General features: G+C 53.6%; 6 protein-coding genes across 6 annotated transcripts; 1 reads left to right on the top strand and 5 right to left on the bottom strand.

Moving 5' to 3' along the window:
- Window positions 1-117: 117 nt before the first annotated feature.
- Window positions 118-1,273, top strand: vps26 (Vacuolar protein sorting-associated protein 26; the record flags this gene model as incomplete). Its single annotated transcript, XM_036641335.1, has 4 exons — window positions 118-334; window positions 412-884; window positions 943-1,084; window positions 1,140-1,273. The coding sequence occupies 4 exons, from the start codon at window positions 118-120 to the stop codon at window positions 1,271-1,273; spliced, it is 966 nt and encodes a 321-aa protein (XP_036492705.1).
- A 274-nt stretch (window positions 1,274-1,547) lies between these two features.
- On the bottom strand, window positions 1,548-3,920 carry CGCS363_v009485 (Nucleoporin NUP120; the record flags this gene model as incomplete). The annotated part of the gene is made up of 2 exons (XM_036641334.1): window positions 1,548-2,383; window positions 2,435-3,920. 2 exons carry the CDS (start codon window positions 3,918-3,920, stop codon window positions 1,548-1,550), a joined length of 2,322 nt encoding a protein of 773 aa, XP_036492729.1.
- Window positions 3,921-4,140: 220 nt separating this feature from the next.
- Window positions 4,141-5,188, bottom strand: CGCS363_v009484 (Nucleoporin NUP120; the record flags this gene model as incomplete). Its single annotated transcript, XM_036641333.1, has 2 exons — window positions 4,141-4,487; window positions 4,540-5,188. 2 exons carry the CDS (start codon window positions 5,186-5,188, stop codon window positions 4,141-4,143), a joined length of 996 nt encoding a protein of 331 aa, XP_036493681.1.
- Window positions 5,189-5,767: 579 nt separating this feature from the next.
- rhp51 (DNA repair protein rhp51) lies at window positions 5,768-6,929 on the bottom strand (the record flags this gene model as incomplete). The annotated part of the gene is made up of 3 exons (XM_036641332.1): window positions 5,768-6,579; window positions 6,633-6,780; window positions 6,837-6,929. 3 exons carry the CDS (start codon window positions 6,927-6,929, stop codon window positions 5,768-5,770), a joined length of 1,053 nt encoding a protein of 350 aa, XP_036492708.1.
- Window positions 6,930-7,612: 683 nt separating this feature from the next.
- Window positions 7,613-8,290, bottom strand: hsp30 (30 kDa heat shock protein; the record flags this gene model as incomplete). The annotated part of the gene is made up of 1 exon (XM_036641331.1): window positions 7,613-8,290. The coding sequence occupies one exon, from the start codon at window positions 8,288-8,290 to the stop codon at window positions 7,613-7,615; it is 678 nt and encodes a 225-aa protein (XP_036492709.1).
- Window positions 8,291-10,405: 2,115 nt separating this feature from the next.
- On the bottom strand, window positions 10,406-12,384 carry CGCS363_v009481 (Zinc finger CCCH domain-containing protein 45; the record flags this gene model as incomplete). The annotated part of the gene is made up of 4 exons (XM_036641330.1): window positions 10,406-11,014; window positions 11,068-11,582; window positions 11,640-11,699; window positions 11,754-12,384. The coding sequence occupies 4 exons, from the start codon at window positions 12,382-12,384 to the stop codon at window positions 10,406-10,408; spliced, it is 1,815 nt and encodes a 604-aa protein (XP_036492706.1).
- Between the last annotated feature and the right edge of the window lie 3,555 nt (window positions 12,385-15,939).

The raw sequence follows: 15,939 nt of genomic DNA, 5'->3' as shown, positions 1-15,939 counted from the left end.
CACGAAACTGATCCGAGCAGGAGGTCACCACAATTGGCTTGCCCGCATATATCTCAGCCATCAGGCATCCCCGAAACGGAGTAATCGAGCGGGATCCGGGTAACCACCGAAGCCAAGATGTCGTACTTCTTCTCGACCCCCGTCGACATCGACATCGTGCTAGAGGATGCCGACGAGCGGTCCATGGTCGATGTCAAGCTCGACAAGAACAGGCGCGAGAAAGCGCCTTTGTACATGGACGGCGAGTCTGTCAAGGGCGCCGTGACCATCAGACCCAAGGACGGCAAGCGACTAGAGCATACCGGCATCAAGGTCCAATTCATCGGCACGATAGGTATGTAACAGGTGATTCTGCTGATTGCGCATGTTTGCGCGTCATTGGAACATTCGAGACTCACATCTCTTCGATAGAAATGTTTTTCGACCGTGGTAACCATTACGAATTCCTTTCCCTCGTCCAGGAGCTCGCGGCGCCAGGCGAGCTGCAGCACCCTCAAACCTTCGACTTTAACTTCAAAAACGTCGAGAAGCAGTACGAGTCGTACAATGGCATCAATGTCAAGCTCCGCTACTTCGTCCGCGTCACAGTCTCTCGCCGCATGGCCGACGTCATCCGCGAGAAGGATATCTGGGTCTATTCGTACCGCATACCCCCTGAGATGAACTCATCCATCAAAATGGACGTCGGCATTGAGGACTGTCTGCACATTGAGTTTGAGTACTCCAAGAGCAAGTACCATCTTAAGGACGTCATTGTTGGCCGTATATACTTCCTTCTCGTCCGACTCAAGATCAAACATATGGAACTGTCCATTATCAGGAGGGAGACGACGGGCGCAGCGCCGAACCAGTACAACGAAAGTGAGACCCTGGTGCGCTTCGAGGTGAGTGGCTCCATTTCCTAGATATGCTATGCGGATAGATGTTGACTGTTGCTTGCAGATCATGGACGGATCCCCGTCCAGAGGAGAGACTATCCCTATTCGTCTCTTCCTTGGAGGCTTCGACTTGACCCCTACATTCCGGGATGTAAACAAGAAGTTTTCGACCAGGTACTACCTCAGCTTGGTTCTCATTGACGAAGGTAAGGAGACCGCGCGCATTCTGCAGCAGGCCAATCCTCTGCTAACCTCTGGAAGATGCTCGAAGATATTTCAAACAGTCCGAAATCATTCTCTACCGCCAAGCACCGGACGCAGCCCAAGGTCAAACTATGATCATGGCTGCTGCCCCCGAGAACCCCAAGCTGATGCCACAGCCCTCGCAAGCGTAGAGCTGTGTTGCAATGCTGCAAGTATGATAATAACCGGCGGTGGTCACGCACTTTTAGCATATGTCACGGCGTTTGGGGTAAAGAAGCTGGGTCTGACTGATACGAAAAATGAAATTATTTCTCTTCCATCGAAAATACCAAAGCCCAATCCATGCAATTCGTGAGGTATCTGCTGTATCCGAAGTCTTCTTATCCGGAATGATTCTGGTTATTTGTACATGCTCTCTGCCGCCATCGCCGTGCCTTGTGCGTTTGCCTTTTGTCATTCATCCATTTACAAAATGTCCATAGCGTCGTCCGCCTCGAATCCGAACTGGTTGTTCTGGATGGCAGCGATTCTGTCCAGCTCGTCCTGGTACTGCTTGCGTAAGTCTGGCAGCGTGACGACCTTGCGCTTGCCTTGGAAGTTGCCGTCCCTCGAGTTGGGAGGCGGCAATTCCTCTGAGAAGATCCAGGCTTGCTTCGGGTCAACGCAGCTCAAGGCGTTGATGAGCAGTAGGTACTGCTTCGTTACGGGTGTGTCCAGGATGTCCTCCCCAATGAACTTGTCACCCTCGCCGGCGAACTGCAGCTTCTGAATGCGATCCAATAAGACCGTGGCCGCGCCACGATAGTCGTTGTGCTTGATCCTCCAGGAGTAAAGTATTTGGTGGTAAGGGATGCCGCTCAGTACATCCATCGTCGACTTGCATCTCTGGGACAAAATCTCATCGATGGAGTCTGACAGCCCAGGGAAGGGTAGCGACATTAGTTCCTTGTTGTGATAAGATTCGCACATCTTGTCCACCAACTTGCGCAGGGACGAGTGCTGCATTGCCTTGTCCTTCATGGCAAGTAGGCTAGCGTGAGCAACATCGAAGCGCGAGAGCACTGTGGCTGCGTTGAACTGGCGACTAAGCATCTCGCTTCGCACCAATGCAGCTTCGGGGCTGGCGTGAGAGTACTGAATAGCCAGACCGGCAAACTCGATAACGTAAGAGTACGCCTTGGCCTTCTCAAACAGGGCCACGGTGTGACAATAATAACGGGCAGGGCCCTTGTTGAGCAGGTTCCATTCAGTGTCGTCCAGGAGACCACTGCTATGGCGGTCGACATCAATATCCTTCACACCTAATGTACATGTCAGCAAAGAACGAGGTAAGAAGAACGCCGCAAGCGTACTCATTCCAATGGCCGCCTTGCGGAAATGAATAGCGGCTGATGCAAAATCTTTGAGGGCAAGGGAGACTCGGCCCTGGATATAAATGGCGAAAGGCGTTTGGCTGCAGAAGGGGTTTAGCTCCAGGGCCAAATCGGCCCGTTCTCTCCTGATCAAGGAGCATTGAATGAGGGTAGGTGACACCTCAATGTCGCTGTTTGATGCGCACAAATCGTTGACAATATCTGTGATGCTCGAGGCCAAAAGCTCGTTCTTGCCATCGACGAAGCCCAGGAGGTGTCCTACATTGCCCTCCAAAGCGGTGATGGTTTGGGTCTCCTCGCCAGATCGCTTGGTGGCGCTTGGCGAGCCAGAGAAGGAGCCGTTGCGTTCGTGCTTGTTTCCAATAGGAACTGTGATCTCGGTTTTGGAAAGCCACCGAAGCAGCTCTAACCTGCGGAGGGACTCGAGCAACTGGCGAAACACGTTGCCAATATCGAATCGCTTGGATAGCATGTCCTCCTCTTGCTCCCAGTCGAATTCCATGTGAACCAGTAGTAAGATCTGACTGAAGACAACCTTCCACTGGAGCTCGATTGTTTCCTGAACAGCCTTGACAATCAGTTTTCTTCCAAAATCAGTGAGGGGCTGCCGGGTCTTGCGGCTTCCTGACTCTGCGCTGGCGGCGATCAAGGCAGCGAGGCTGTTGTACAGCTCCATCGTCACACCGCTGTAGTTTTGCCCCAGGCTTTCAATGACCTGCGCGCAATCCTCCTCGCTTACACTTCGCCACATGGCGGTGGTGTCGAACATGTACTGAATCCGCTCGTAATTCGTCCTCGGCGTCTCCTCAAAAATTTCAGGGCGCAGCGCCGCGTTGCAGACTTGCAGGATATTGTCAGAAATTGTGTCAACAAAGTTGATTCCCGTGGAAATTAGAGTCGCTGTCCGCTCTGATCCTTCGTCTGGGCGCGAAAGGTTATAGTATAATCGTTCGAGTGAGCTGCATTCTCTGATGGCAGACACAGCATCGGCACAAACTACCCAGGTCATATCTGTGTCTGAATCGAGAATCAGAGAGACCGCCTCGCCACGCTGCTTGTCTAGCTCGATCAGCAGTCTGTAGAATCTCCGCCACTGGATTTCGCTGCTCGCACGGAATTGCTCATAGTCCATGCTACCGGCTGAGTTGCGATCCAGAGATGCTGTAGAAGCGAGAACGGAACAGATAGACTCCGCCAAGCCCCTTTGTCCCCTCGATCCGCTGTCTTTTGGGGCTCCCAGCCCCTTCTCGTAGATTGAAAGGGCCGTCTCCAAGGTAGCTCTTGTGAAACGGCCAGGTGCCAAGATCAGCTCCAGCCATTTCTCAGTTGTATCTGTTGGGTCCGACGGGCCCGAGACCTGCGCTGCTGGATATGTCGTATCGATATGCACGGAGTTCCACTCAGTCTCCCAAGAATCTCCAATATTGTCCATATCGAGCTCCAACTCCTGGACCCGGTAGGTCATGTTATTCTTCCACAACGTCCACAACTGAACACCACCATCCGACGGGCTGGAAAGGACGAAATCTGCGAGGGTCCAGACATCCGACAATGACGGTGAAGACGGGACCAAGTGTGTCTCAGGGAATGCATCCTCTACGTAGACGGTCTCGGTATCATGAGCTTTGATATTCCAGAACTTGAACTCTCCGGCACCGATAGGCGAATAGGTAGCACACATCCTCTTACCGGCCATCGCCAACGAGCTGCAGCAGGTTTGATTGAGATGGATCAATCTGCCACTTGCCCATCTCTTGAGGGTTGCGGTCAGCGTTCAGGATGTCTCCGGTGAAAAGGATTTGTCCGGTCCGCAAGTTCCAAATCCGCATGCGGTGGTCGAGGCAGACAGTAAACAGGAAGGCGGCATCATCCAAGCCCAGGTCCGTGACCTGTATCGATGTGGCCGCGCTGGCGTCCATGGACATGTTGTGGTATCGAATAGAGTTGTTCTGCTTAAAAGGGAGGAAGTTGCGGATTCCCTGCGCCCAACCTTGGGAGTTATAGATCGTCTCTTTCCACGGGTTGCTGGCGGCTGTAGGATGTCAGGATGAGGAATATCAACAGCACAATAGGGTGGCACATACAGTCTTGAGCCTTGTTCTTATCGAGCCTCACAAGGCCACCATCGTAGAGGGAAATGACAACCTGATCGGGGCTTGCTGCGACCATTCGGTGCGGATGCTTCAGACCGAAGACCTTTGGCTGGTAAGCCTTGCAAGCATCGCCTGGACCAGTCTCAATCGCGGAGCGCTTCCTGAAAAAATCGGGTCGTAGAGTAAATGTGTAGAGAGAGCTAGACTCGTCGAGGACGAACATCGAGAGCGCATCGTGTTCGCGGGGGTCGGCGAAGGCGATGCAGGACGGTTGGATCGGTACCGAGAATCTGAAGTTGAGCGTAAGGGGCGCATCCGCCGCCTTTTCTTGGCGACAGGTATCGACCACACGAAGGCTCAATACCAAGCCGTCCTCGAGCAACCTCCAGAGGAAGCTGCGCGGTGCATCGTGCCATTTTCTGTGGTAGACCGACGAGGCAGCAGCGAGGTTCTTAAGTCGGAAAGCCACCTCATCTTCGCTCACATTCTTGCCGCTGTTCCCGTTGGTCAGTCTGCGGATTGCGCCTCTGCCGTTGGATGTCAGCGAGGGAACGCGGATATTGACGATAGACGACGTAGAAGCCGCTTCGAGGTTGAGACGAGTCTCTCGGTAGAGGTATTGCGTGTCTGCGGAATCCATCTTTCTTTGCGCGGACCTGATTCATCAAGACCTCTTACACCTTCGGGGGAAAGAAAGAGGCCGCTGGAGTCGCGAGTCGGGCTCGGCGCATCAAACAATCTGATGCTGCAGCAAAAGTTCGTCGCGATTCGAGCTGTTGGAATTTCAGTTTGCCAGGCTCCAAGCGCGTTGGTGGGGCTAGTCCCAGAACAGCAACCACCTTGTTTACAGTGTCGTTGGACAGTGCGATTTTTCAATGCACAGTACAACGTTGAAGCTTGTCCGCCTTTTGGACATATCCATGAAAGTCTTCATGTCACGATAGGATACTTGCGCGTCGAAAATGATTTCGAACTTTGTTCTGTTTACATATTCTGTGCCATAAATCTTGTCTAGCAAATGGTACATCTCGATACTCTCCTGTCGAGTAATAGCAGAATCACCACAACTCCAGGAAAACAATATGCCGTCCAACGCCAGCAACCATGCATGCCACCTCCTGCCAACTGGGGAGTGTATCAAACCTCACTCATGTGCGCGTAACCGAGTCGTGGCCCAGCTCCATACTAATACAACTGCCAACTGCTAAACAGACAGTACTCAGTCCTTCTCCAGGTCCTTGGGACTTGGGTCTCCAATGCCATCCTCATTGATCGCGAAGAGACAGTCACTCTCCGGCAGGCAAGGGCTGTCATAAATCTTGGCGACACGAGTCTCACCACGACCCTTCCTCAAGCTGATTCTTGTGGTACTGGCATGCGCGATGATGTTACCGCCAATGGGCTTCTTCGGGTCAGGGTTGAACATGGCGCTCGGTCCACCGTCAACCTGCGCAACGACCTGGTTGGTGATGACGACAGCGATTCCAAATTCATCGGCAAGACGCTGCAGGGTGCGCATAAATTTCGCAAGGTGAGTCTGTCTGGACGACAACTCGCCACGGCCCAAGAAATCGGTTCTGTACAGAGCAGTCGCGCTGTCGACAATGAGGAGCGAGAATCGCGTCTCGCACATCATTGCAGACGCCTGCTGGAGAAGTTGCAGCTGGTGATCCGAGTTGTAGGCGCGCGCGTACGCCACATTGTCCAGCACCTCTTCTCCAGAGAGGCCGAACCTGTTGGCAACGGCCAGCAGACGGACGGGTCGGAACGTGCCTTCAGTGTCGATGTATAAGCATTTGCCTTCACCACCCCCCATGTCGAATGGAAGCTGGCAAGTTACTGCCAGGGTATGGCAGATCTGACTCTTTCCTGTACGGAACTCTCCGAACAGCTCTGTCACAGACCCGGTCTCGATACCACCGGCGAGAAGTGTATCCAGCTGCTTGGAACCCGTAGTGATAGAGATGAGCTCACTTCGGCGTTGGTGCATTTCTGTGGCAGTAGTGAAACCCATTGGTACAAGTTTAGAGGCTACAGAGATGTCAGAATTAATACTTCACACATTTCCCTATGAGAATTCCAACCTTCAGCAAGGATCTTGGTGGCTTTTTGCTCCGAGATACCCTTGATCTGCTCCAGGACTCGACGCGGAGTGTACGCGACGGACTCCACGGTGTTGTAGCCACCATCAACAACAAGCTGAATGTCGCGCTTGGTCAACCCGGCGATTCCCTAGATACCAAGAGTTAACATCTTTGAGTCGGCGATGCCTCACAGTAAGGATATACCTCAAGAGCGGTCAGTGGCGTGGGCGCGCCAGGGCCAGTCATTTGGCTCTCGTCGCCCATATTGCTTTCATCAAATCCGTCAGCTTCGGCCATTGTGACTTGGAAAGATCTGGACTGCGCTTGAATCGATTGACGTGTGTGTAGACCACGATGTCGGAGGTGAGGTAAGGGTCCTTCGCGGCGCTGAGCTTGTGTTGTGTGGGCGACGCGGGTTTTAAGACGCGTCGAGGAAGTGGCAAGGAAAGTGCCACACCAACTCACGTGCGCTCTCCAGCTTCAATTAAGAATCGGACCCACTTGTTGCCTGGCTTTAGCGTCTCCACCACGCTAAACATCGTTGGCCTTTCACAGCTGACGGAAGTTTAGATTTGGAGCAAAGTCAATAATTCATCTGCTTACACGAATTCAGGCAGCATCGCCTGCTTGTGGTGTAGTTTGTCATTAGTAGTAGTCTATCGCACTCCACCGTCTAGACCTTCCCGTCCCCTTCTAACGGTCACGTCTCCTGCAATCTCTCGATTTGAATCTTTCAGGTTTCGTTTTTTAAAAAAAAGAATAACTTTGATTTCAGTTGCTATCTACAAGCCAGTAAAGAGCGCTTCCATCAATCTGGTGCTATGCAGAAGGACCGAAACACCAAGCCATGCTGTAGGATCATTAATGCAATCTCATTTGCGAAACCCCGGGATTTCTAGCCGTCATGATTGTTACCATTGTACAAGAATCGTAAAATGTTCGTAAAGAAGAGTTTTTTTTGGTCGAGCCGAAGGGCTTGCTTAAGCAATCTGGATGCGGCGGGTTTCATGCTTGGGAGCCTTGGGCACACGGATGGTGAGGATTCCGTCCGTGAACTTGGCAGAGACGTTGTCGGTCGAGACCTGGCCAGGGAAGTTGAAGACCCTGCTGAACTCGCCGATGCTGCGCTCCGAGACCCAGTACTTGGCGTTGTCGACCGGACCTTCTTGCTTGTGCTGCTGCTTGCCGCTCTTGTCAACCTCGGCGACAGTAGTGGCCGGTGTGGGCTGGGCGGTGGAGTTGGTTTCGTTGTCATCGTCCTCAACAGTGGCCTGGTGCGCGGAACGGGGGCGTTCCTGGCCGTCGGTGATGGCTCCGCTCATCTCATTGCTCTGCTGGAGGAGACCAGCGGGGGGAGTACCCGCGGTGTAGGAGCGCTCGACGCGACCCCGAATATGGAGGGTGTGGGGGTCGGTGAACTCGATGGAGACGTCCTCCTTCTTCAAGCCGGGGAGCTCGCCGTGAAGCTCATAGGCATCCTCGACCTCGCGGACATCGAACTTGGGCTGGAAGGTCGGGACGTGGTTGCGGTGGGTGCCGCGGGTGGTGCCGTTCTGACCGCCCTGGCGGGAATAGTTGTCGAAGTCCTCCAGAAGACGGAAGAGAGGAGTGAAGGAGGCGTCAGAGTTGTAGAAGTTGCGGGGGAAGAAAGCGGCCATTTTGATCGTATTGGGTAGATTGTGATGTGAAAGAGTTGCGCTTGGAATTTTGGTTGGGATTTGAGTTGTAAGCGAATTGAGTCGCAAGGTGCTTGAAAGTTGTTGTTGAGAGTGTGTCTGTGTGTCTATGTGTTTGTTTGCGTGTTGTTGGTATTGTTGTTGTTATTCTGATGCAGAATAAAGTCACCTAGATGGGGATCAAGTCGGTCGATTTATACACTTGAGGCAGGCACTACCAAGCCTTCGACACAGTTCCGGAATCATCGCTGAAAGGTAGCATGTCATCATCGCGAGGTCATTCTAGAAACAGCTCGGGTGCTACGGAAGAGACGCGAACGTGTATGGAAACCTGCTGGCAGGATTCTATGGGGTAAGCATATAGCGATGGCTTCACGAGACGCTTCGAGGTGCTTCTACATATGGAAGCATGTGGAAGCTTCCAGCACCTTCCACAACCGTGTTCCTCGCATCAAGGCTCACCTGGCAAGAAAATGCCCCTAAAAATACCATAATTGGCAAATTTCACATCATTTCATCATATGCTTGACCGTTCAGCACTCAGTTCTGCTCTGTAGTTCATCAAGAGCGCATTCGTAGTGATTGATGCTGTATGTACCCGACCTAAGCAGATAGATCCCGGGAGAATGTTCCCTGCCTTTCGTCGCCCGCCCAGGGTTTAGAGTTTCGGCGTTAGGCCGGGGCTCCGCTTGACTGCCGCTGTGCGACCTGTCTCCGCAGTAAGGTAAAGAAGTATCTGACCAATCATATATCCAGTTCCTGGATCAGACGGGCTCTCTTGGACCCCTGTACTGCTGAGGCCTGGACTGGGCGATTTCCATCTCTCACCCTCTCCACGTCTTCCTCTGCTCATCCGAGAGAGAGATGTCCTCCGGAGATGAGGGGTCTAGACCTTCCATTTCCTTCCAGTCGTCTCGTGACGCCGCTCAGCCGGTTTCAATTCGATCGTGGGCGTTTACTTAGTACGACCATTGGGACGGCATGTCCGGTGCAGACAGTGCAGGCTGATGACTGAGGCTTCAGTTGAGGAAAACGGGACCCCAAATACCCAACACCTACTCCAGCAACGAAAGGTATGAGTGGCCTGTTTCCAATGAGTGTGTCACATACACACACACACACACACACACACACACACACATCTGCTCTGACGAAAGCCGAGAGTCAATGTCAATGTTTGGCATAAGCCCGCCTTGGCCCAGAAATCATTCGAAACTCTTCCTCCGTCACGATTTAACGGTGCACCGGCGCTGCGATTAGCGAACCTAACCTCGCTGCACACACAGCGGCCACGAAAGCCAGACCAGTTTGGCCCTAGCAGCATGTCCAGGTCGAGAACGGCGTCCGGCGGCTCTCCAAATCTTCCCGCAGCAGCGCTTGCTACAGGGCCCGCATCTTGAGCGGCAAGCCGATCTGGACAATTGACGGTCAACATCGCGACATTTCCGGTACGTGCCCTGCATGCCAGCGGCGGCCTCTCCAATTAAACTTTGTCCTTGCATCTCGACTCTTTGGCCCTGGGTTCATCCCTTCCCGACGTCTAGGGTCAAGCCACAATGTGGATGTCGCCACTCCTGAGTGCCACAGTCGATCGACGACATGTCTTGGGACTGCGCAGCGCACAACCTCATCATCTCAATTTTTATTCTTTCTGGTAGTGCAGCAAGTCATTCATATCCCCAGGGAAAATCAGTTGGGAAAAGGCTGATTAATGCAGCATAGGGACGGGCACCAGCCTGCTGGCCTGGCCTTGAAGCCGGCTCACCCCGCGCCTTCATGTCTCTGTAGTTGTCCGTCTCAACAAAATGCTCCTCTCTTTTCGTGACTCGGGCCATGCCTAGTGTACATTGTACTTGCTCGTAGAATTAGACAGTCGGATTAGGTACATTGAAGACCAGTTTCGTATAGCCAAAAGTCCCATCTCTGCGCTCGTCATGGCCCGCATATGCGCTCGTCGTTGAAGCATGCTCAAAACCATCATCGTCAACCATAAATGTCCGATCCAAGATAAATCTTTCTTTCAGGAAATTCTTCGTGAGAACCACATCTACCGCCAGACGAATTCGTTCAAGCAAGAGATGGCTCGACCGGCTCAAATCACTGCTGGAACTGCGGCCTCATGGGCGGATATCCTGCAATCATCGCCATCCCGGGTCGCATGGCAGCTGGTACTGCCCCGGGGTTCGGAGGGCTCTGCACACGATTGAACAGACCGATTAGTCTTCGCCCAACGGATGGCTCCAACTCCGTACCGTCCCGCGCAATCTTGACTTCTCGGTTCGAGTTCCACGGGTTCCGGAGCCCACGTGTCCGATAAAAGGGCAATCGCGCGGTCGACAACCATTCCAGCTTGAACGGCTTGCCCCATGCCTTATTGGTCGTGCCATCTCCTTCCTGATTCCAACTCTTTCTGCTGCTCACGTCGCTTTGCTCCTCCTCTTCGTCGCCGCTCTCGCCATCTTCGCGCTCTGCTTCCCAAAAGATTGTTCCCCTGGCCGAGTCGTCGATGATCCTGCCCTTCGGCGCATAATCGGTGGCTTCGGTTGGGATGGCCTTCGGTAGGTCGGTATCGTTCGCAGACTGTGCCTTCGGAGCGAACTCGATCGCGGCCGCCGGGTCTTCATTGATAGACGATGTCATCCTCGCGTAACCGAAATACTCCCCTGACTTGTTTGCAGAGAACACAAGGTATACGTTGTCCACAGACTGCTAGATTGTCAGTCAAGTGCACCTTTCCGCGTTCCCGACTTTCTGCTTACCTGGAAGGCCCCGTTCAGAGTCTCCTCATTGTGGGATTGGGTGGCCCAGATACCGGTCCTCACGCTTAGCTCTAGGTCCTCAACAGTCAGGCTCTTCAGAACGAAGAACTTGTCCTTTTGGGGTGCTGCATCGACCGATGTAGCCGGTTTGGTCTCGGCCGACTCAGGAGCTGCCGCTTCAGTCGAGGCTTCTACCACTGTCGGCTGCACAGGAACATCGTGCGGAGTCTGGGATCCCGACGACGCCGATGGACCAGTCGGTGCCGTTACCCCGGTCGCGCCTTCTACCGTGCTCTTCCTGAGCCTACTGACCAACCGGACAGACTGGAATTTCGAATCGTGGAGTTTCTGCTGCGCCGTAACACATGTTGTTTCGTCCTTAAAATTTGCGAAAGCGCAGTTGCTCTTTGAGATTAAAAACAAGGATTCGAGTCCATTCGCTTCCTTGCAGACGTGGTGTACTAGGCTCATGAGGTCTGTCTGGGGCGGCAGATTTCCGATCCAAATCGCATGGCCTATGTTTTGTCAATGACTTTCTGCCTTGCCTGGCAGAGGGCAGTGTGAACTCTTACCGCTTTGTCGCGGCTTTCTCGGTGGCCCTCGAACGATGCCAGATCTTCCCTCGCCTTCCTCTATGCAAGTGTGAGCACCAAGACGCAATTGCGAGTCTTTCGGAGTTGACTGACCGGCGAGTTTGTGGTTTGGAGAGACGTTGGCATTAGATTGATCAACGCCGTTGATGGGCGGCACGATTCTCGGATCGGCGTGTGCGGTGTTCGTTGTCGAAAGGTACTGCGCCGCGACCATGTGGTTAGGCATGGCCTGCCCCTGGTGAGGATAGGGACCCGACGGATAGTAGTATCCTTGGGGTATGTGGCTGTTCTGCGGATGGTTCATGACCATCTGGTTCGGGTAGAAGCCCATGTTTGGTCGAGCCTGCTGCTGCGTCGGGGACAGTTGACTTGCATAGTAATGCTGCATTTGATGGTGCTGAGGCATGTAGTAGTGCGGGTTGCCCATCGGCATTGCTGCTTGGCCGGGATACTGGGGAGCCATTTGAGGCATCATGGACGGTGAGGACGCCGCAGGGCTGAATCGTTGCTGCTGTTGATGTTGCTGCTGGCCAGCAGGCAAATATTGCCCGTGTCTCATAGAAGCTTGAGGAAGCGCATTCGCCATGCCGTTCATGTTGAAAGCCCCGGGGCGGCCTGGAGCGGGTTGCTGTGCCATGTCGAGCTGGGATGAAAAGGCATGCTGCGGGGGTCCGTACTGTTGATGCTGGTGATACTGCGGCAGAGTTGCACCTTGAGCTTCCATTCTTGACTGTTCATCAAGAAGATATGGCGAGGCACCTACAGCGTTCAGGCCTTGGTGAGATTCCACGACTGGATACTCGGTGGCAGTGGGTGGGGGTTGAACATCTCCCATTTGTAAGGTGGTTGGTGCAACCTGGGACTCGAGTGAACGCCGCCCACAAACTGTCTCGCCCAAGTTAGCAAGCTCGCCGAAACCCACGAACGGTGCCAAACGGCGCCAGAAGCTGGTCCGTTATGTAGTTTATACCTTCCGCGAGGCACTAGTTCAAGCCGCTGGCTGCTAAGTTGACAACTCTGACTAAGGCGATCCCGGCAGGAGAATTACAGGAGAATTACAAAGATATGATGGATGTGTGCTTCGAAGCGCCACAGAAGAGATTGAGCTATTTGCGGAAGATGAGTGACTGCCCACGTTGTGGCCAATGTGGCTAGTTGGCACAGCCTTTAGGAGAAAGGGGGGGGTTTCTCCGTCAAAAAAAAGTCACGCTTCCAAGCGCCCCAGGGTATATGTGGCAGTAAACCCTGCTCAGGATGAAGAGCTGTGAAAGTGTGGCTCAATGGAAATTCCTGGAAGGTGATCAGCTCGTGTGGGCGGCCAATGCCGATGCAGAGAAGAGCCCGAAGCAGGGGGCACGGCGTAGCCTTGGGTGCTGGGGTAACGGGGGAGCTGCCGACGAAAGGACGGGACGAGGAAACGAGACGCGAGGGGCTAGATTAGGGAACTCCAGGCATGCATATCGTGTGGAGAGGTGCAGCTGTCTGGGTGGTGCAATCGCCACTAAACGAGGGCTGTCTCTTACCTGAACTTCGTGGAGCTGAGGCCAGGGTAGCTTTGCCGGCAGACTTCGCGGATAACGTGTCCGATGCTGGAAGAGTGCACGCGAGGCGAGGGACCAAGCCGAGCAATGTCAAGTTGAGGAGACTGCCGGACTCGGGCTCAACGAGTCAAGAGTATGCGCAGAGAGCAGTCTGAGAGAGAGCGAAAGAAGACGCGAAGAGCTAAGGTAGGCGTAAGGTGAAGAGCGTGCCGATCGAATAACATTCAGAATAGCTCAGGGGAATGTCTGACGAAGTGTTTCCTGGCGTGACCGTTAGAGACCTACTGCCATTGTCGAGTGACGGAGACAACACAAAGGCTGGCTTGAGCTCAGACGTCCAATGATATTTATGGAGGGAAAAGGGCAAGAGCCATCATGAGACCCGGACAGTTGCAGACGACCAAAGAAGATAGCGCAGGGAAGATGACGAGTTACCGGTTAGAAGGTGGCCAATACCCAAGTTCGAGGATCTGGCTAGTGCAGACAATGGAGATGCCAGGAAGTCCAGTTTTACCAACTGATTAGCAATATTGGGGTCTGGACGGGCAACTTTGGCAACAAGGCTCTTCGATGGGCCAAGAGAAAGTTTTTTTTTTCCTTGGTGCGGACCTCAAATGAGTAGTCGTTATGTAGATGGTACCGGACAGTCCTAGGATTCAAGACCGGGGGCTATCGAGGACGAGCCGGGAGAAACGGGAGGCGTATTTGGAGGAGCGAAGCGGACTGGTAGTACCGCGCTGGGATAAAGGCGGCGACGTCTTCTGCGACAGCGTACTGTGGTAGCTTGTATGCGTCCACGTCGCCCCCGAATGGTAACCGCCAGGAAGAGGCCGAGATGGCAGTGCCGTTCCACACCGAGCTGTTGAAGGAGAAGGGGATGAGAAGGACAGTGGACTGGCAAGGCGAGATGAGAGCAATCGGGCCAGGCAGTGGGTTAAGTGGCGTTCGACGAGGGGTGGGTTTAAGATCAACGAGGTGTAAGTGCCGAAACAGACGCAGACGCGAAAGCCGCTCGAGGAGAGCTCTGAGACGATTTTGGCGGATGGAAGCTGCAGCCATGCCAGTTCAACCTAGGTGGAACGGGGTCCAAGAAGGAGCAGCGAGGGGGTGATGATAGAAGAGGCGGATTGAGAGCTGCGGGTAAGGGGACATCCTTGAGGGTGGGAACGAACTGATGTGCATGGCCAGGTGCCCGTTCTGGAACGAGGAGCAGCAAATTGGATGAAGAAAGATGGGATTTTTTTTCTTCGGTTCTTGGCTGCCGCTCTCAGATGTGCAAGGGACACAGATATGGTCGGGTGGCCCTCCCACTTGACCGGGCCACGAACTAAAGTAGGCAAGGCTCTTTGCGACTTGTCCAGAGAGTGGTCGGTAAGGTTTCTTTTGATACAACTTCAGACATTATACAGCCAGCCAGTGTTGACGGGAACGGAGACGGAATGCCATACTGCTGAGTACGAGAAGAGGAAGACCAGAAGACTCGGTCGGTGTCCGGTGGGCAGCAAAATAGAAGAAACAGGACGGAGACGGAGAAAGAGAGTGAGTCGCGAGACCAGGGCGAATCGAGCAGAACGGAACAGGTGGACGCCCTCGATGGAGAACGACCCAGTCTTGTGGTTTGCCACTCGACCCGCAGGGCCATTTTCAATGTCGGGATCCAATTTGCTTGGGTGCGTGTAGTGCGAGCCGACCGAGCACCTAAAGAGACAAGCCAGTTGCTGTCGAGTACTGATTCCTACCTCCAATTCGGTGGAGGCCAACGGCACAGAAACAGAAAAAAGAAGACGCATAGACATGGAGTTTGCTTGCTTGGCTGTTGGGGGTTGCTCTCTCTTCTCCGGCAGCCTCCCAGCCACATCGAATCCAGCCGGATTCGCCTCCCGGTACGTACATTCGAGGTAAGGTACTGCTCGAGGTACATGACTTGTACAAAGAAAGGTACCTGCAAGCAAGCTACCCGCAATTGCAATGCAAGGTGCCAATTCAATGTTGCTGATACTGCTTGTTTTGGTTGCGTACCAACAAGTAATAGTTGCCGTCCATTGCCATCATTCGATGGATCGTCAAAATCGCCCTCACCTCGTCTTGCGACCGTCAACGAGTAAAGATATGCACCTGATCTATCAATAGACCATCGGGCCCCCCGGAAATGGGCATGGAACAGAGGACCCTTCAACAGATCATCATCTGCTCGTCATTGCTTTTTCCAATTGGGCTCCTCGGGTGCTCTTGCATAGCTGCGACGCAGGAATCAAGCAAAGTGATACGTCTGTAAAAGGAAGCCCTGGGATACCGATGGTGGCACAAACATTTCATCTCCTCTCACTGCACCCCTGGTAGTTGGCCCAAGCCTCATTTTAGGCTTTAGCTATCCGTACCTTGCCTGATCGACCCAGAGTCTCTGGCGTGATGTAATCAGAGCTGAGCTCGCCTGGGCTGGGCGTCTGGTATTGGCTTCTGCTTGGGCTCCCGACATTGAGAATCCGGGGGCGGCTATGCGCTTCGAAAAGCCAATGAACGGAATGATGCAGACTCCAAGGGCCGGAATTGATGATGAGCGCGATCTTATCCGCCAGAAACACGCGAGGTCTGCATGTACTTCGTGCTTCGTGGGTGGTCGATAGGCATTGGAAGAGGTCTCATGTCTCTCTTTCTTTCGACCTTTCGCCCGCCTCCATCGACCGTTGATCTCTCGGCAATTTGGAATAGTATGCCCAGTCGTCCACAGCGAAACCGCC

Source organism: Colletotrichum siamense (genome assembly GCF_013390195.1).
Source record: "Colletotrichum siamense strain Cg363 chromosome Unknown KSG_Cg363_contig06, whole genome shotgun sequence".
Taxonomy (NCBI): Eukaryota; Fungi; Ascomycota; class Sordariomycetes; order Glomerellales; family Glomerellaceae; genus Colletotrichum; species Colletotrichum siamense.
This window is presented reverse-complemented; position numbering and strand designations above follow the sequence as displayed.